The sequence below is a fragment of the Chiloscyllium punctatum genome, chromosome 40 (assembly GCF_047496795.1).
Source record: "Chiloscyllium punctatum isolate Juve2018m chromosome 40, sChiPun1.3, whole genome shotgun sequence".
In the NCBI taxonomy this organism is placed as follows: Eukaryota; Metazoa; Chordata; class Chondrichthyes; order Orectolobiformes; family Hemiscylliidae; genus Chiloscyllium; species Chiloscyllium punctatum.
The window spans coordinates 62,726,010-62,747,660 of NC_092778.1; the positions used below are offsets into that span (position 1 = coordinate 62,726,010).

A 21,651-nucleotide genomic window follows, 5' to 3' on the forward strand; every position below is an offset into this window, starting at 1 on the left:
TTGGAAGGGGACTAATATACTGGCAGGGAAATTTGCTAGAACTGCTTGGGAGGATTTAAATAGTAAAGGTAGGGGGGTGGGACCCAGGGAGATAGTGAGAAGGAGATCAATCTGAGATGGATACAGTTGAGAACAGAAGTGAGTCAACAGTCAGGGCAGGCAGGGACAAGGTAGAACTAATAAATTAAACTGCATTTATTTCAATGCAAGGAGCCTAACAGGGAAGGCAGATGAACTCAGGGCATGGTTAGGAACATGGGACTGGGATATCATAGCAATTACAGAAACATGGCTCAGGGATGGGCAGGACTGGCAGCTTAAATGTTCCAGGATACAAATATAACAGGAAGGATAGAAAGGGAGGCAAGAGAGGAGGGAGAGTGGCATTTTTGATAAGGGATAGCATTACAGCTGTGCTGAGGGAGGATATTCCCAGAAATACATCCAAGGAAGTTATTTGGGTGGAACTGAGAAATAAGAAAGGGATGATCACCTTATTGGGATTGTATTACAGACCCAATAGTCAGAGGGAAATTGAGAAACAAACTTGTAAGGAGATCTCAGCTATCTGTAAGAATAATAGGGTAGTTATGGTAGGGGATTTTAACTTTCCAAGCATCGCTTGGGACTGCCATAGTGTTAAAGGTTTAGGTGGAGAGGAATTTCTCAAGTGTATACAAGACAATTTTCTGATTAAGGTATGTGGATGTACCTACTAGAGAAGGTGCAAAACTTGACCTACTCTTGGGAAATAAGGCAGGGCAGGTGACTGAGGTGTCAGTGGGGGAGCACTTTGGAGCCAGCGACCATAATTCTATTTGTTTTAAAAGAGTGATGGAAAAGGATAGACCAGATCTAAGAGTTGAAGTCCTAAATTGGAGAAAGGCCAATTTTGACAGTATTAGGCAAGAACTTTCAAAAGCTGATTGGAGGCAGATGTTCTCAGGTAAAGGAACGACTGGAAAACGGGAAGCCTTCAGAAATGAGATAACAAGAATCCAGAGAAAGTATATTCCTGTCAGAGAGAACGGGAAGGCTGGTAGGTAAAGGGAATGCTGGATGACTAAAGAAATTGAGGGTTTGATTAAGAAAAAGAAGGAAGCATATATCAGGTACAGACAGGATAGATCAAGTGAATCCTTAGAAGAGAAGAATATAAAGAAAGTAAGAGTATACTTAAGAGGGAAATCAGGAGAGCAAAGCGGGGACATGAGATAGCTTTGGCAAATAGAATTAAGGATAATCCAAAGGGATTTTACAAATATATTTAGGACAAAAGGGTAACAAGGGAGAGAATAGGGCCCCTTAAAGATCAGCAAGGCTGCCTTTGCGTGGAGCCACAGAAAATTGGGGGGGGAAGATACTAAATGAATATTTTGCATCAGTATTTACTGTGGAAAAGGATATGGAAGATATAGACAGTAGGGAAATAGATGGTGACATCTTGCAAAATGTCCAGATTACAGAGGAGGAAGTGCTGGATGTCTTGAAACGGTTAAGTGGATAAATCCCCAGGACCTGATCAGGTGAACCCGAGATCTCTTTGGGAAGCTAAAGAAGTAATTGCTGGGCCTCTTGCAGAGATATTTGTATCATCGATAGTCACAGGTGAGGTGCCGGAAGACTGGAGGTTGCAAACATGGTGCCATTGTTTAAGAAGGGCGGTAAAGACAAGAAAAGGAACTATAGACTGGTGAGCCTGAACTTGGTGGTGGACAAGTTGTTAGAGGGAATCCTGAGAGACAGGATGTACATGTATTTGTAAAGGCAAGGACTGATTCGGGATAAGAGCTTAAAAATGTGTTGCTGGAAAAGCGCAGCAGGTCAGGCAGCATCAAAGGAGAAGGAGAATCGACATTTCGGGCATAAACCCTTCCTGACCTGCTGCGCTTTTCCAGCAACACATTTTTAAGCTCAGATCTCCAGCATCTGCAGTCCTCACTTTCTCCTAACTGATTCAGGATAGTCAACATGGCTTTGTGCGTGGGAAATCATGTCTCACAAACTTGATTGAGTTTTTTGAAGAAGTAACAAAGATGATTGATGAGGGCAGAGCAGTAAATGTGATCTATATGGACTTCAGTAAGGCTTTCGACAAGGTTTCTCATGAGAAACTGATCAGCAATGTTAGATCTCGTGGAATACAGGGAGAACTAGCCATTTGGATACAGAACTGGCTCAAAGGTAGAAGACAGAGGATGATGGTGGAGGGTTGTTTTTCAGACTGGACGCCTGTGACCAGTGCAGTGCCACAATGATCGGTGCTGGGCCCTCTACATTTTGTCATTTACATATATGATTTGGATGAGAGCATAAGAGGTACAGTTAGTAAGTTTGCAGATGACACCAAAATTGGAGGTGTAGTGGACAACGAAGAAGGTTACCTCAGATTACAACAGGATCTGGACCAGATGGGCCAATGGGCTGAAAAATGGCAGATGGAGTTTAATTCAGTTAAATGAGAGGTGCTGCATTTTGGGAAAGCAAATCTTAGCAGGACTTATACACTTAATGGTAAGGCCCTAGGGAGTGTTGCTGAACAAAGAGACCTTGGAGTGCAGGTTCATAGCTCCTTGAAAGTGGAGTCACAGGTAGATAGGATAGTGAAGGCGGCATTTGGTATGCCTTCCTTTATTGGTCAGAGTATTGAGTATAGGAGTTGGGAGGTCATGCTGCGGTTGTTCAGGACATTGGTTCGGCCACTGTTGGAATATTGCATGCAATTCTGGTCTCCTTCCTATCGGAAAGATGTTGTGAAACTTGAAAGGGTTCAGAAAAGATTTACAAGGATGTTGCCAGGGTTGGAGGATTTGAACTATGGGGAGAAGCTGAACGGGCTGGGGCTGTTTTCCCTGGAGTGTCAGAGGCTGAGGGGTGACCTAATCGGAGTTTACAAAATTATGAGGGGCATGGATAGGATAAATAGACAAAGTTTTTCTCTGGGGTCAGGGAGTCCAGAACTAGAGGGCATAAGTTGAGGGGGAGAGGGGAAAGATATAAAAAGAGACCTAAAAGACCTTTTCATGCAGAGGGTGGTACGTGTATGGAATGAACTGTCAGAGGATGTGATGGAGGCTGGTACAATTGCAACATTTAAGAGGCATTTGGATGGGTAGATGAATAGGAAGGGTTTGGAGGGATATGGGCCAGGTGCTGGCAGGTGGGACTAGATTGGGTTGGGATATCTGGTCGGCATGGACGAGTTAGACCGAAGGATCTGTTTTCATGCTGTACATCTCTATGACTCTAGAACTGCACACAAAGGCATTCTAACCAAACTTCTCTATAAAACTGAAGAAAGACTTCACTATGCCTGGTTATAGTCCAACAGGTGCTGTGTGATTTTTTTTTAAACTTTGTCCACCCCTGTCCAACACTGGCTCCTCCAAATCTTCACTATGCCTGTACGTATATGATTTTGAAATAAAAGCTAATGTTCCACTAGCCTTCCTAATAGCTTGCTGGACCTATACGCTAGCCCTCAATTACTTATTGACCAAGTCATCCAAGTCCATTTTGGTCATCTACTTTCTCCAACCTTTCACTATCTATGAAATATTCTGCACAACCATTCTTTCTACCAATGTGGATAACCTCACACTGTTCCGTGTTATACTGTATCTACCATGTTCTTTACCAATTACTAAACCTGTCCAAACCCTGAAAATATTTTATATCTTTCTCAGAATGCACAGACCTGCTTTGCTTTGTATCATCTGCCATTTTGGAAACACTACAATTGGTTAGATTTACAAATATTTTCTCATCAACCTGATCACAGATGTTATGACCCATAAAAACTGAAAGAACTGCAGTATCTGTAAATCAGAAACAAAAATAGAAATTGCTGGAAAAGCTCAGTAACATCGGGGGAGAGAAATCAGAGTTAACGTTTCGGGTCCAGTGATCCTTCCTCTAAACTATATCATTATTAATGCACTATATTATTATCAATGAACATTATTATTACATATCTTTGGAGCAAGTGGGACTTGAACTGAGGTGTCCTGGCTCAAGGGTAGGGACAACATCACTTTTGCTGTGATTCAAACTCAGGATTTTGAGTTTACTAGACAGGCGCTTTGACCCACTAAGTCACAATGTCACACAGCTTGGTCCAAATCATTGACATATATTAACAACAGCTGGGGCTCATGTACTGATCCTTGCAGTATCCCACTAGACACAATCTACCAATTCAAGAATGACCCATTTTCTGTCCGTTAATCCTTAATCCATGCCAGTACATTACTTCATATGCCATATGCTATCATTTTATTAACCAACTATGTGAGGACCTTATCAAAAGCCTTCTGAAAGTCAATTGCACTACATCCATTGACATTCCTTTATTAATTTTATTAGAAACATCCTCAAAGAACTCCAATAACTTTTTCAAAGATGACTTTCCATTCACAAATCCAGGCTGACTGTACACAATCAGATTTTCTTTTAATTCAAGTGTCCACTTATGACAGAAACTTGTAATTTCCTTATTACTGATGCAAGGCTGACAAGTCTCTAAGTTCCCTGCTTCTTTTCCCACCCCCCTCTTGCTTCTTTCCTAAATAGTAAAGGTGACATTTGCTAGTTTCCAATCTCCAGGATTTTTTTTGCCACAAACAGATTCCTGGCACGTTTGCAATTTTAGGAACCCCGTAACGTTAAATGCAGTCGATAAAACTCTGCTGCCAGAATAATCTTACTTTAAGGAGTGAGCTAAAGCAAGCCAATCTTGCTGAGTTCCATATTTTGTATAGACAAGATGTGTCCAATGAGGGATGCAGTTGAGCTTTGCCCAAAATTTTCAAATTCATAATAATTACCAAGTTCAGTAAATTAGATTTCCATTTGCCAGTATGGTGCTTCCCCTATCTATAAAAGCTACATCATGCAAAACCTGGTTGGTTACAAAATGAATATACAAAGGTTTTGAGTTTGAAATATACCGAAGTACCACTGGACCTGGTTGAGACTTAAAAAGCCTGGCTATTGGATAAGATTTAAACATTTGAAATTGGAATCACAATCATTTAAGAGGTTTATTATCCAAGACGCAGTAAATCTGTTTTTTGCTAAATAATCTTTGTAAAAACTGCAAGAACTGCAGATGTTGTAAATCAGAAAAAAACACAAATTGCTCGAAAAGCTCATCAGATCCGGCAGCATCTCTGGACAGAAATCAGAGTCAATGTTTCAGGTTGAGTGACTCTTCCTCGGAACAAAGAAAGTGTCACATGACCCGAAATGTTATGTCTGATTTCTCTCCACAGATGCGGCCAGTCACACTGAGCTTTTCCAGCAATTTCTGTTTTTTGTTCGTAATATTTCTGTCAGGTTATTGCAAGGAAATTATTTAATTGCATCTGAACAATATAGGAAAAACAGTATTGCCATCTATTTCCATGGGAAAATCAATCAAAAATGAGTCAACGCCAATTCAATAAATAATCTGATAAAAAGAGTTACTGCCAATATAACCCATTTGGTCTCCATTATAATTGAATTCTTAACAGTGTTATTTATCCCTTCTGACAGTTTCCCATGGGGATTCAGTCAATCTATTGCCAGTTTCTGCCTTCACTGCAAATAAGCAGACTGCAGTGTCCAAAGTAAAATATTCTAATATACAGAAATAATTCTCAAACCTGTAAAATACAGCCAATTAATATCAATGAGCGGCCTGTTATTTTTTAAAATCATTAAGTTTTGCAACAAGTTCAGTCACAGTTGGCCATGTAGAGCATGTTTTGAAGTGACTTATGAATTAAATTCGTGCTTAATAGGACAGAAACTATCCTGTAGTTGTGAAATAATGGGAATAAGAATTATTTTGTTACTTTCAACAGAACTTAAATTATTTAGAACACTTAGATAACATTCAAAGAACCCAGGAAATAGTAGAAGTAAGCCATTCAGTAAGATCATGGTTGATCTGAGCCTCCCTCAATTTCGTTTTGTTGATAGTTCAAAAATCTGGATAATTCAGCAATGACTATTTTGAATGACTAGCCTCCACAACTCTCAGGCACACAGTATCCCAAAGAGTCAAACTCAGAAAAAAAACTTCCCAATCTATACATTAGGTGAGGCTCCCCTCTACGTGAAAATATGTCTCACAATGGAAAATACTTTCACATCATCAACCTTGTCTAGCCTCCTCAGAATCTTTTAAGATTCAATTTAATCATGCCTCATTCTTCTAAACTCCAATGAGTATAGATCACATCTGTTAAGTAATCCTTCTTAAAATAACCACTTCATCCCAAGGAATTAGTCCAGTGAACTTTCTCTGAACTGTCCTTAATGCAAGTATCTCCCTTTTTAAATAAGGAGACTTAGACTGGTTTCACTAATGCCTTGTCCAGTGGTAAGATGTCTTTAATACTCTATTTCCCATGCAATAATGGTCAAAATTCAGTTTGTTGTTCTAATTACTTTGTATCTGCATGCTAACATTTTTTGTTTCGTGTAGGAGGACATCTGGATCCCCCTGTAGAGCAACATTCAGAAGTATCTATTTAAATAACATTTAACTTTTCCATTATTTTTACTACAATGGATTGTATGACATTGTAATCCATCTGCCAAATTTTTTGCCCACTCACTCAATCTATCAATATCTCTTTTCTATAATATATCACCATTTTAGTACATGTCACATTCTAACAGACTTGAAAACTGTGGGAAAAAAGTTTTTGCAGTTAATCTAATACATTACTCATTTTCAAGGGAATTGCAATTAATTTTTAGAACTCAATTTGAAATATGTTTTTCCCCCACAGACGAGGTAATCCAGTAGAATTATCAACATCAGCAAAATGCCAAAATTTTACTTACAACTACAGTCTACTCCTCATAATCACAGCTGTTTTTGTATTTAAAACAAATCAATGGTGTAGTAATATGAATTAAACAACATAATACAGGAGACTAGAAATTGATTGTTAATAATTAAGTTGTCAGATCATTTGAATAAGTGACTTATAATTTGGAATGGTACACTATGACAGGCCTGCATTGAAATAGTCTGAAACCAAACTGAATGGTTGCCACATATAATGAACAAAATTCAGCTGGTCTAAATCTTGCAATATAAGGCGTCTCCTACATTGGCAGTAGTCTCAGTGTCACTAAGCCAGAAAGTAGTACACTGATGAGCTTGTGATATCACATCACAAATAATAATTAGCTACAACCACATGGAAATACCATGGCACAACATATCTATACCCTTCAGGCATCACTTTCTCCCAATTATTCTGAATAAGTTACTAATGCCAGCTGACAATCTCAAGTTAAAGGACTTCTGAAAAAAACCAGGGGGAATAAAATAATTTTGTGTACGTCATACCATTGGATTTACACTGATGGAGGCCTATCGGCAAATTTGCCTGCCCATCAGGGAATACTATTTAGTGGGAACTGAAGAAGAGAATTCAAGTACAGTGAGCTAACATAACCAAAACCTCATTCGATTATATAAACTTCTAGATATATTGAGTGTGCATAATGGAAAAAATAGTTTAGGTAGATGGGGGTAGGAGAGGGAGAGGGAGCAAGAGAAGGAGCACACTGTGGGGCATAACATGTACCACATTTTATAAATCAGTAGACAAACTCTTAATTTTTAAGAGTTTTGTTATAAGTATTATGAGTTAATATATTTGCAAACTCAAATCAACATCAACTAGTAAACTGCATTAAGGAGTTATATAAACTTGTAAAATCAATAATAGTATCTAGATGAAAATACAAAGGCCAATTTCTTTTTGAATAATACTCAACCTGCCCTTACAGGTGCTGGGCCACCATCTGCGTTGATAGCAGAACCATGCACAGACTAAAATATGCATATACCAGTCTGCTTTTTGAGAGAGAGAGAGGGGAAAACCAGGAAATTACAGATCAGTTAGCCTAACATATATGGTGGGCGAATTGTTGGAGTCTGCAATTAAGAACCACCTTGAAAATGTTCAATTAGTCAAGGACAGCCAGTATGGATTCATGACAGGTAGGTCATACCTGACAAACTCGGCCGATTCTTTTTTTGAAGAGTTCACAAAGATGACAGGAGAATGTCTATGGACATCAATTACATGGATTTCCAGAAGACAATTGATAAAATTTCACATAAGAGACTGTTAACTAAGGTAGAAACCCACAGATATGAAGGAAAATTATTGATATGGATGGGAATCTGGTTGAATGGCTGTGGCAGAAAGTGGGAATAATGGGTAGGTACTCAATTAGTAGGATGTGACCAGTGGTACCCTACAAGAATCTGTGTTAGGGCCTCAGTTATTCACATTATTTATTCATGATGTGGATAATAGCATAGAAAGCCATATATCCAAATTTGCTGATGATAGTAAGTTAGGTATTGAAGATAGTGTAGATGGTAGCATAAAATTACAAAGGGATATTGATGAGTGGAGCGCGATCAATTCTTGGATGCTCAGGTGAGTGAAAGGAAGCCACAAGGATATCCAGGGCACAATCCTTACTTTAAGACATTTATGTTTAGCTTTGATTTCATATTAAATTCATTTCATATTTTCATTTGCATTTTTTTATTTCACTGAATTGTTTTATTACTTTTTATAGTTTTCCCAGCCCAGGAAATTTTCAGTTCTCATTAAGTTTGTGCAAGCCATTTACTTTAACTTGATTTGGCTCATCTGCCAGCCACAGACGATTAACTGCACAAATGATGTTTTTCTTTTCCACGATATAGGACAAATTGTGGGACACTTATGACTTTGTGGAATAGTGTACTACAGATGATAAGTCGACATGGCAAGCCAAATCTCAATTTGGAGTCTTAACAGACCCATTGGTCTAAATCATCTGTGCTGAACAGACACCCCAATCTGACCTAGTCCTACTTGCCAGCAATGGCCCACATGCCTCTAAACCCTTCCTACTCATGTACCTATCCAGATGCCTTTTAAATGTTGTAATTTTACCAGCCTCCACAACTTCCTCAGGCAGCTCATTCCATATATGCATCACCCTCTGCATGAAAACGTTACACTTCAGGTCCTTTCTAAATCTTTCACCACTTACATTAAACCTGTGTTCTCTGGTTTTGGACTCCCTGATCCTTGGAAAGTCAACTTCTATTCAAACATTGTAGTGGAGTATATAAATATTGATTATATAAACAACAAAAACTTCCTAAACCTAATTTTACTCTGTTATAACTGGTTGGGGATTCAAACCCCAGATTAATTTAATGAGCCATGTCCTAAATCACTACAATAGAACTGATAATTTATATTATTGAAGGTGCAATGGAGTGGTACACTTATCCTTGGTAGATAATAATGATTTATTTATGGAAAATATTTTACAGGGTAACATATTATGGCCAAAAAGATTGCTTCCTTTGGGGAAAAAATAGGTTTGTATTATCACCGTAGAAAATCTGGCTATTCTTTATGTAATAATGCCATCTCAATGCTTTTTATAATATTGTGCATAAGAACAATCTTTAGCTTATATAAATGAACTCTGAGCAGTATTTTGAATTAAAAGCAGAAGTATCTATTTAAGTAGTAAATTTTTATATCATAAAAAATCAAATCATCAGCTCCTCAGATAAAGAGCCACCTATACTATCCAATTTCAACATTTCAGTGGAAAAACGGAGCCTCTCTGTTGCAGTATAAATGTTACTGTGACAAGTTTTCTTTTAAGTATATAAACTGTAGATGATGGAATGAAGTAACCAATTCAATTGCATTTAATGCAAAGCAAAGACTCAATCTTAACCACTTTAAAATATCATGCAAATAAATGGTGCATCATATATTAATATGTAAAATAGATTTGATTTTCGAACAATATCCCCAATTTAAATAGCAATTTACATTACAATTTCTTGATTCAAATGAGATAAATCATTACCTTCACATTTCCCGTGGATCCTTTGTATTTGGACAATCATGCAGGAAAGTACAATACCAAGATGATAATCCTCGTCTATTTAAAGCTAGTCCATTTCCTGACCAGAGTGGGCAATAAAGGCTCTTGGTATTTCACTACTTCAAAGATATATTTGAATGCACACTTCCACCACTTTTTACCTATTACTAAAGTGCTCCAACAAAGGAAAAACCCATAGCCTCACTTCACCAGGTACACAATATTTGGATTGAATACCCACTATTTGCTCTCTAAAATTTCTGTACTCCTTCAAATTGACAATAATGATTTATCAGAATATTTTCAACAAAAATGTAAATCTATCTTTAACAAACCCATGAGGCTGAAATTCACCTTCATGGAAGCATTCTCAATTTTCTACATAGATGCCAGACTTTTCTGCTCATCTCAATGAAAAGTAAAACCACGTGAGTGTCAAAAGCATGGACAATCGCTTAATGTTGCCCCCAGTCCATAATGTATTACAGACTTTACAGCTACTTAATCCCATGCTCTCGGTTTAATTTTATTTAATGCATTCAATCATAAGACCTCTCTCTGTCCAATAATTTGAGGAAAAGAAAGACAAAATGCACTGGTAGTTGCCAAGGATTAATGAAGTTAAATACCTAGTGTTCAAATCTGCAACATAGTGGCCAAAAATCCACAAAACTATAATCAGATGGAGTGGGAGTCCTGCATAAAAACAGTTACTTAAAGGAAACAACTCCAACTCTGCATAACGTAACATCTGTGACTACTCAGATGAAAATATACTTCGATTATCTTTGTGACAGAACATTGGAGGGGCATCTGAACCCATATTAAAGAAACATCGCTTATTTCAAGAGGTTATGGCTTCTGGCCAGTTCAATTTGACCAATTTTGCACTTTACACTCAATGACATGTATCATTGCAAATGTAAGGTTCATCAAGGTCTGTATCTTCTTTTAACTTGGAATCAGGATGCTGTAATTTTATATATTGTTTTAATGAAGTCATGCAATCTTTTGACTGTTTTGCACAAGGCACCACACTATACAATTGAATTATCAATTTGGCAGCAGAAATAATCACCAACCATAATCAAGTTATTGTTCCCAGATGTCATTAGAATTTGACAAAATCGAATATAAAAAGAACAAGAGGGTTTTTTTAAAAATACCGTATTAGTTATAACCTCGCCAAACTAAACAGACCTAAACAAAATTCAAAACTTGAAAACGTCAAATATTCTCCAAAGCACAAATATGCAAATACTAGGAATGATTCAAATACCTCTTCTGCAAAATTATCAATGCATCTAGAACTGGACAGAGTTCAGCAGAAAAATTACAGTGGAAGGAAATTAACTAGTGAAATGCTTTTTCTTTACCATGTCCAATACGGTCCTTGTTTACACCAAACTTAAACGCAAAGTGACCAGTGGGATTATAGAGAGGTGGAGTTCATACAAACTAAAATGACTCTGGCTAAAATTTCAATTCAGTTATTAACTATACAACATCAACAGATAAGAGTCTGCCTGCTATACTGACCACTGTAATAATCACTCAACTTTCACCATTTGTAAACTTCACTTGACAATCTTAACGAAGCATCGTCTTCCCTCTTCCAAACAAAGACAGCTGCAGATAGATAGTTCAAGTACAATACTCACCATTCTTCCTCTCGTTCAAAGGTGGAAGGTGTGGATTTGTCTGTAGCGTCAGCTCTTGGAATTCATGGGCAACCATTTCACTTCGAGGGCTTGGGGTGATTAGGCTCTGCAACATTGAATCTTCCAATTCAGAAACTTGTATATGATCCATCACATTCAATAAGATGGTAGGAGCTGCCTGCTGTTCCATATTGACTTGCGCACAGATAATGCTGAGAGGGTAACAGAAATTGGCATGTTATTTCTCAGACTAAATATTGTCAATTTTAAAGAAACAATCAGCCGGACAAAGTTTAAAGCTTTTATGTTATGTCAAAATTCTTGTTTATCATATAGATAAATCCTTAGACTTGGTCTCTTTTTATATACTTTTATGAATACTATCACTTAAGTTTGATTTTTTAAGAAGTCTATTCTTTTCCATCTAATGATTATTTTCTCACAAAAGAACAATCTGTGCTATTGACACAAGTCTCAGTTTTTATCCTTTGCGGCCCAAACTAGACTCCATAATAATTTAACATTGACACTGGAAATGCAGTAAGTAAATATATGGGAAGAAAGGTAGGTTGAAAGAACTTGCATTTCTGTAACACCCGTCAAATCCTCAGGATACACAAACATGATCAATGAATGAATGGGAAAAATTCAGGAACTGGCTAAATAACCAGCAGCTCACATTTGGATTGACCCAGCTCGATCAGCATGTAGAAATCACAATATATGACAAAATGTGCTGTCTCATACAATGAATACAAAAACATAGGCTCAATGCCAATTTACCAAGAAATCAATTTTATAATTAAACTGGCTTTCATAAATCAAGTTGAAACTAGTTGGCATCTCATTTAAGTTTATTATTCCATGTAAAGTGGAATATTAATGAAACTCTTAAAAGTCAGGCAATGGCAGTGGTGGTGGAAGGGGTGGAGGGAAGAGAGAGAAATCGTTGGGGGAGGAATGGATAAAAAAAAAGCACAGAGTTTAGAACTATTCATGAGATCCTTACTTCAGAATTAGAATTAGAATCCCTACAGTGTGGAAACAGGCCCCGCGGCCCAACAAGTCCACACCAACCCTCTGAGGAGTACCCCACCTAGACTCAATCCCCCACTCTATATTTACCCTTGACTAATGCACCAAACCTACACAACCCTGAACACTACGGGCAATTTAGCATGGTCAAGTCACCTAAACTACACATCTTTGGATTGTGAGGGGAAACCGGAGTACCCAGGGGAAATCCACGCAGACACAGGGAGAATGTGCAAACTCCACACAGACAGTCGGCCAAGGTCCCCTGGTACTGTGAGGCAGCAGTGCTAACCACTGAGCTACCATGCTGCCCCAAACACATTATATTTATGCTCATCTCACTGGGTACAACAGTTTGAAACACTGGCACATGCAATACTGCAATGAACAGAATTCAAGCTAAGTTACCATTTGTCCCAAACAGTTCAGCTAATAAAAGCCTATATGAACTGATTTACGCGACTACAGTCCCCATCACCGGTACAGCAAGCACATTTATGTCTATTGGAACGAATCTTACATTTTTTGGCTAAGTCCAAGCTGTGTTGAACCTTTTGAAGGGTTGTTTGTTGCAAGGCTTGGCAAGTTCTCTCATCTTACCTTAATAAATCAGCTCTTCATTAAAACCTACCTCATCCCTCTGGCATTCATCATGTTCAATTTCTGCCGCATCTTAAAACACACTATTCCCAGATCAATCCACAACTCAATATACATCCTTGAACTAGGATTCTGCTCCCCACTCTTCACTCCTCAACTGCCTGACGCGCAGACTGTAATTAGTAAGGACAGGTGACCAAGCCTCCTCCACAATAATCCTTAATACCAGTACACTCTAAGACTGAATATGTAGTCTCTTGCTATACTCTCTATACATTCATGACTGTGAGATCAAATTCAGCTCTAACCTTGGTTACAAATTTGTGGATCTCAAACCTGCACACCCAGCATTTGTGCCATCTTTAAAAAAGTTGCTGTGCACCAATTCAGGCACAGACACCTCAGTGGGAACTGGTTGCGTAACTGCATTAATTGGTACAGAAAGGCAGAGATACTCAAAGATGCAGGGAGGTCCAAAGTGAGCAAGCACCAAGAGAGCATGTGAGTCGCTGAAACCTGGTCAAATCCATAAGCCAGTGTCTGCAATTGAAAGGCTGCACAGAGCACACTTCGATGTCAGTTGCCAGTGTGCCCTGTAAGGCAAATCTGTGCCTTTAGAGAACACGTCAGTGTATTGTGAGGGATTGCAGGATGTCAGATAACAATATTTATGCTGAAAAACTGGGTCTGGTTGGTGCCTGTGGATCATGCTCTAGGCTCTGATTTTGTCACAGTAAGCAGAGGTGTGTGCTTTTGTTTCCATGCCGAGTTTTCCCAACTTGTTTGGAAGCTGCATATTAATAGATAATGCACCATCAACAAGACATTTAACAAGCAATATACCATCTTAATAGGCAACTTGCCACACTGCTCATGAAAAACAAAAATGCACAAGTTGTTCCCAATATTAAGATGGAACTTGCCCAACTTTATATCTGATTCTGCCACATATCATAGACCACGTTGCTCAGACGCCTAAAATTTCTACCCAATCTGATTAGCTCTCTATAAAAAGCACACAGTAAAAGCAGAAAGTCTCAGATTTTTTAAAAAAAGCGAATAGTACCGTCTAATTATATTAACTTTCTCTATAATTTATTATAATTTTATATTAAGACTTTTTAAAAAAAACTGAATAGGTCATCATTATTTTAGGTAGCATGGTGGCTCAGTGGTTAGCACTGCTGCCTCACAGCACCAGGGACCTGGGTTTAAGACCATAAAACATAAGACCATAAGACAGAGTGGAAGTAAGGCCATTCGGCCCATCGAGTCCACTCCGCCATTCAATCATGGCTGCTGGGCACTTCAACTCCACTTACCCGCATTCTCCCTGTAGCCCTTAATTCCCCGAGACAACAAGAATCTATCAATCTCTGCCTTGAAGACATTTAGCGTCCCAGCCTCCACTGCACTCTGCGGCAATGAATTCCACAGGCCCACCACTCTCTGGCTGAAGAAATGTCTCCGCATTTCTGTTCTGAATTTACCCCCTCTAATTCTAAGGCTGTGTCCACGGGTCCTAGTCTCCTCACCTAACGGAAACAATTTCCTAGCATCCACCCTTTCCAAGCCATGTATTATCTTGTACGTCTCTATTAAGTCTCCCCTTAATCTTCTAAACTCCAATGAATACAATCCCAAGGTCCTCAGCCATTCCTCATATGTTAGACCTACCATTCCAGGGATCATCCGTGTGAATCTCCGCTGGACACGTTCCAGTGCCAGTATGTCCTTCCTGAGGTGTGGGGACCAAAACTGGACACAGTACTCCAAATGGGGCCTAACCAGAGCTTTATAAAGTCTCAGTAGCACAATGGTGTTTTTATATTCCAACCCTCTTGAGATAAGTGACAACATCGCATTCGCTTTCTTAATCACAGACTCAACCTGCATGTTGACCTTTACAGAATCCTCGACTAGCACTCCCAGATCCCTTTGTACTTTGGCTTTACGAATTTTCTCACCGTTTAGAAAGTAGTCTGTGCTTTTGTTCTTTTTGCCAAAGTGCATGACCTCGCATTTGTTCACGTTGAATTCCATCAGCCATTTCCTGGACCACTCTCCCAAACTGTCTAGATCCTTCTGCAGCCTCCCCATTTCCTCAGTACTACCTGCCTGTCCACCTATCTTCGTATCATCGGCAAACTTCGCTAGAATGCCCCCAGTCCCTTCATCCAGATCATTAATATATGATGCAAACAGCTGTGGCCCCAACACTGAACCCTGTGGGACACCGCTCGTCACCGGCTGCCATTCTGAAAAAGAACCTTTTATCCCAACTCTCTGCCTTCTGTCAGACAGCCAATCCTCAATCCATACCAATAGCTCACCTCGAACACCATGGGCCCTCACCTTGCTCAGCAGCTTCCCGTGTGGCACCTTATCAAAGGCCTTTTGGAAGTCTAGATAGACCACATCCACTGGGTTTCCCTGGTCTAATCTGCTTGTCACCTCTTCAAAGAATACCAACAGGTTTGTCAGGCATGACCTCCCCTTAGTAAATCCATGTTGAATTCCACTCTCAGTTGACTGTGTGTGTGGAACTTGCATGCTCTCCCCATGTCTTGTGGGTTTCCTCCGGATGCTCCAGTCTCTTCTCCTGGTCATGCTAAATTGCCCACTGTCTAGGGATGAGGGGCTTGGTGGATGGGAATCTTAGGATTATTTGACTAGGGGAGTGTGGGGGTCTGAGCGAGACACGATGGGCCAAATAGCCTGTTTCCGCACTGTAGGGAATCAATGATTTTGGCATTGAAAGGTTTGTGCAGTTGCTCCACAATAATGTGACTAATTTGTCTGTTAATTCTGGCTGTGGGAACAATCAGAAGTTAATTCCAAACCCCAATCCTGAGACTCGAAAACCAAATCTAAATCGACACTTAGGTGCTGTACTGAAAGAATTGTTGTGCTGTCAGAGCTACTGCCCTTCAGATAGGAATTCAAACCTGCCCTCCTTACACTTAAAGGATTGCGAGACATTTTTTCAAGAAGAGTAGGGAACTCTCCCGCGTATCGTCAATGTTTATCATTCAAACACCACTCTAGAAAGCAGCTGTTGTTCATTTATCACATGGTTACTATGGGACTGGGCTGCCATATGATCCTACTTTAGGACTACAGTTCAAAGGTACTTTAATGGTTGCAAAGTTATCCAGTCAACATAAATAGACAGGTATAGATTAAATCAATCCAGAGACACAGACTACTTACTTGTACGGACAAAAAAAATCTAACAAAAGCTTTTCATGAAAAGAAATATGAGAGACTATGTGTAGGATAATCAGCGAATCAGCCCAGCAGTTTCACCATATCCAATATTCAATTAATCTGAACAAAAACGACCCAAGTCTCTACATAAGCACGCTGGCAGTAAATTAGCAACCAGAAAATATGTATGTATAAGTTCTGTATTGCGCTTAGGATAATTTCTGACCGTCTCACTTTAAGAAGCAACCCTATTCCAGGTAAAGCACATAAAGAACAGCAGGATGGCAGTATTCCCAAAAAGCAATGGTTTGATTTGCTCAAGAGTGAAATCTACACAATGGGTTCACAGATCAACTGACATTGGTGTTAATATGCTGACTGTAAGCAATGTGATTCAATCATTATAAATCAGTGAGACATAAAAGCAGAGACTGCTGATTAAAAACGTGAGAATCTCTACGTATGGAAGCAGGCCATTCGGCCCATCGAGTCCACACCGAGCAATCTGAGTGTACCCCACCCAGACCCACCCTGTCCCTCTAACTCTGCATTTCCCATGCACAGCCCTGGGTACAATGGGCAATTTAGCATGGCCAATTCATCTAACCTACACATCTCTAAACTGTGGGAAGAAACTGGAGCACCCAGAGGAAACCCACCCAAACATGGGGAGAATGAACAAATTCCACACAAACCATCACCCAAGGCTGGAATGAAGTATAGATCCCTGGCACTGTGAGGCATCAGTGCTAACCACTGAGCCACCGCACCGCCCACATAGTTAATTCTGATCTCGATTTCTTGCCATGCTGGTCCAAAACCAGAAATAACAACTGTTATAAGAGCTTCAGTAAATGCAATAAAACAATGGTTCCAAAGATTTTTTTTGGTGAACGTCTTCTCAAACAGATTCATAATTAGGTATCTGCAGCCAAATTATAAAACTGCATAATATTCATAATTTAAAAGTGCTGCACATAAACAGTATTTTAATAATGCCTTTAAGAAAACAAGCATTTACCCAGAGAAAATAATGAGGTGAGTATACCTGTTTCATTACAGGAATCTGTAATAGAGGAGCACCAGGAATATAGAGCATAGTGAAAACATTAAGGGAGTAAGGGGAATTTGGGAATACTACAAAGCCAGAGCAAAGAGAGACAGTAGAGCACAGTGAAAAGAGGTGCCCAATTAAGAGCAGAACTCAAAGTATGAGACTGTCAATTTAGATCAAAGCCAAATCAGAGACACAGAAACCAAGACTTATTCCTTAGTGGATAGAGTTTATGAACTACTCAGTCTTACTGCTACTTTCCATCCACAACATCAATTGAACAATGAACCCTAAATACATGCTTATCTGCTTATTAACAGAGAAAAGCTTGGGTATAACATCTACGCAGGGTGGCAGAGCACACCATCAGCTGATGCATAAATTTTCTCTAGATCATTACTACCCATCTGTACAACTGGGTAATCATTGCTGGCCCTTGGAAGGTCTCAACCTTAACCTGGGGTTCTGGATGAGGGGAGCTCAGGAGTGCCAACGACACTTTTCAGAGGTTTCAGACAGACAGCAAGGTAGGAAAGATTTTATTAGATTTTACTCTGAGAAATGGCTGGTGAATGAATGTAATACCATAATGGAATATTTCATTATGCTCCTAATGTAAACAATACACCCCATAGTACTGAACCATGCAACTCTTCAGGTGAGTAGTCAACAATACTTAACCAAAGTAAAAAAGCTTACTGACTGAATTTTCTGAAATAGCTGGTAAGTTTAAAAGTTATCTGCAGAGCCTTTGTAACTGACAATAGCGGTAATGACCACTAGTTATAGCACCACATACTGTACATACACTGTTGTCTGTGATTAGCATGAATCGTGTTGATAGTGGGCACTGGAGTAGCAAATGTTCTCAACCAAATCTATATTTCAATTCTATAATGCCTTCATTATTTTCAAGGAGCATTAAAGAAAATAAATCTGTCAGTGAACAAGCAGGTTTTATTATTGGTTGCTAGGCAGCATATTTTGGCCGTGAAGTGTTCAGGGATAAAAACCAGTGGTTATAACAAAAGTGCCATAGTGTGGAATTAGATTTTGAAAAGGGCAAGGAGATATGTGGATGCACTTGGGTGCTGTGGGGTGTGCGAGCATGGGTGTGTGTTTGGGATGCATGTGCATGAGTGGGAAGTTGTGGAGAAACATGCAGTGGTGTTTGCACACATGTGGATCAGTGGCGGTGTCTGTAGAGGTGTGTCCATATGTGGGGTTGCACACACAAGGCTAGTGTGAGGTTGTGCAGGTTAGCACTGGTAGCTTGTGGAGATCTATGTGGGGATATACACATACATGTGTGGTGCAACTCTGAGCTTTTGATTTGCAATTGTGTGCATAAATAAGGATTGCACGAACTTGATTAAATTCCCAAACAAGAACTGTAAAATCACTTCAATGACACACAATGTCACTGGGTCTATCCTGCACATGCACAGAGATGTCACACCTCATCACTTACAAACTCAAAAAGAAATACCTTGCATGTGCACAACATCCTTCATGACCTCAGGACACCCTAAAATGTCTTAATGCTAATGAAATATTCATGAAATGCAGGCACTGTTGTAATGTAGGATGCATGGCAGACAATTATGCAAGGTTTCACAAATAGCAGTGTGAGAGACCAGTCAGTCAACCTGTTTTGGTTGTGGTAGTTGAGGATACACTTTTGTCAGAATATTGGGAAAACATCCCTACTCTTCCAAAAATGTGCTCCTTCACACAGTCCTGGTTTAAAATTTCAACCAAATCATGTACTCCCAACAGGGTAGCTCTCTCTCAGTGCGACACTAGGTGTGCCAATCTAGATTTTGTACTAGATTAAATCTAGATTGAATCTAGATTACTCAGGAACATAACTCAAGTGCTTGATCTTCTAATCAAGAAGCATGTGTTATCAAGTAAGCCACAGCTGAAATGTGAATATAAACTTTCTAGGGTTCTAGGAAAACAGAGGTACCTAGGAAATATATCTCCCAATAGCTTTGGTACTACTTGAGGAATAAATAAGTTACAGTTTAATACAAAGTAACGACCATGGCTTCAACAAACAAAGCATCCAGACTGTTAAATTCAATTATTCTTGTCCGAGTGGTCAAAAGTTGAGCACACTGGGGATAATAAAGTGACGCTAATACATCAGGAATTGCTTGATGTTAACTGGAACAACATAGTCAAGCCTACGACCAATGGATGCTGCCATTAGTGATTCAAGTGAAAAGTATTTCACTGTCAAATATCAGTAATTGTTTTTAAAACCGAGCAAAAAGCAAAATAAAAAAAATATAAGTTATTCAAGCTCCTCTTTCTATTAATTGTTGTTTCAGAAGTACAAAACTGACCAGTACCTTCAATGCACTATACAGAATGGACAATTGAAGCATTTCCAACTTATATCATTCCTTTTAGTTAGGGAGGAAACAGTTCAGAAAACCTTCTCGTTCCAGTTCTTGGAACCTTGCCATGTTGCCTACCAAACTTGGAAAGTAGTCTACTTATTTGACGTCAATAATAGGTCATTGAGTGCTTTCATAGGCTGCAGTTATTTTACAGAAATAACTCTATACAGTTTGAGAGACTGCTGGTCTGGAACAGTATAGAAGTGCTGCAACCACTTTAAAATACAAGAGAAGATCTCCAGTTGCTCAATAGGTAGACATTGCATTAGCCCTTTGACACCAAGGACCAAAATCCAAATCTGACATTTCCCGAGTTACCTTCTTAACCAAGGCAGCAGCTGGGAGACTAAGAGTGGTCTCAGTGGCTCTGTGTTGGAAAATAAGGAAAACTGCCTTTGACTGCTTGTGATATGCTCCATGGCTGAGCAGTTTCACAACACATATCTGGACTCGGGTGCGAGAAAGGTCATTTGGGCCACTGTTACATGTAGAAGAAAACCCAGGTAAATGCCAGCTTCATCTGTAGAGGGAAGAAATTTGAGAAATAAAAAACGAGCAAGGCATTTCATGGTATCTAACTGACAAAGAGTAACATGCACTGCCACGGAGTTGGCCCAGTTTTCTAGATTAACCCTCTAGCCGTGTGAATGAAAATGCTGTTACAATTGTGCTGCATACTTCTATTTTAACTGAAAATTACAGAAATGGCTGGTTTGTTGCAAGCGTGGTGAAATTAAAATCAAAGCAATTCAGAACACAAATTCATACAGCGCCATTCTGCTACCAGAAATGCAACCAGCAGTCTTTTCCCTGTTGTTGCCCTAAATCCCAAAATTGGGCTCATTTATGTGGGTACTTAGACAATTTCAAACATCAATCCAATACAGCAAATGCTAACCAGGAAGATTGTCCAGGTCTTCTTCACTGTGGAGGATTCCAACCCAGCTTCTTTTTTTAAACTTTCAATTTGAAATTTCTGCTTTCCTAATAGCAAGATCGCTCAACCTGCAATCAATCACCTTTAGCAAAACACCTTTTGAACTATTTTTGGCCCATTCCCACCAGAATCTGATCCAGGTACAAAAATACTTAAACTTTCAAATGAACCTTTTGCTGGCAGAACTGGCATGATTCCGAACTGCTGGCATCATCCCACCAGCCCTGCCTCTTCATTGTAGTATACATGGCATTGGTGAGCATGGAAAAGATCTGTTCCCACTCCTTGAGTCATTTTCGGATATAGAAAAGAGGCATATGGATTCAGCAGAACTAAACCCCTGACAAAGTCACTTTTGTTAGCTTTTAATCACATCCATTTAAGAACTTTTGGCACATCCATTTCTGCAAATGAAACAAAAACCGAAGAAACAGTGTACAATTACTATAGTCCTTTACTTAGCCAACCACTCTGCACCGCTACTTTTAAATTAGTCTGTTTCTCCTTCCAACTCCAAGTTAATTTCATACCAATTATTACACAGTTAACTTCTATGTATCTCAGTGACAGGATAAAATCCCTCAAAATAACCCTGGAGTACTAAATTACATATATCAAAAGCAGAAGGGAACAAGCGGTTTCGTTGCAACCAAAAAAATGGATCTGCAGCATACAGGTCAACTCTCCAGTCTCCAAGCTTTTTCTCTTCAAAATATCATTTCCAGATAACATTGTTCCTGAACAGCCATGACCTAACGAGGCATGCAAGATATTCACAATCAGTTCACAGGTCAATTAATAAACACAGTAATG

The 21,651-nt window shown here is 39.2% G+C and overlaps 1 protein-coding gene across 8 annotated transcripts in view; it reads right to left on the reverse strand.

The window, feature by feature from the left end:
• The window catches only part of mrtfba (myocardin related transcription factor Ba), a 230,841-nt gene that overhangs the window by 111,164 nt on the left and 98,026 nt on the right, over window positions 1-21,651 (reverse strand). For all 8 annotated transcript variants that reach the window (XM_072560112.1, XM_072560114.1, XM_072560117.1 and 5 more), the window contains one exon: window positions 11,592-11,803. In XM_072560112.1, the coding sequence (XP_072416213.1) occupies window positions 11,592-11,781 (190 nt within the window). In that variant the 5' untranslated portion in view covers window positions 11,782-11,803. The remainder of the gene's footprint in view (window positions 1-11,591; window positions 11,804-21,651) is intronic.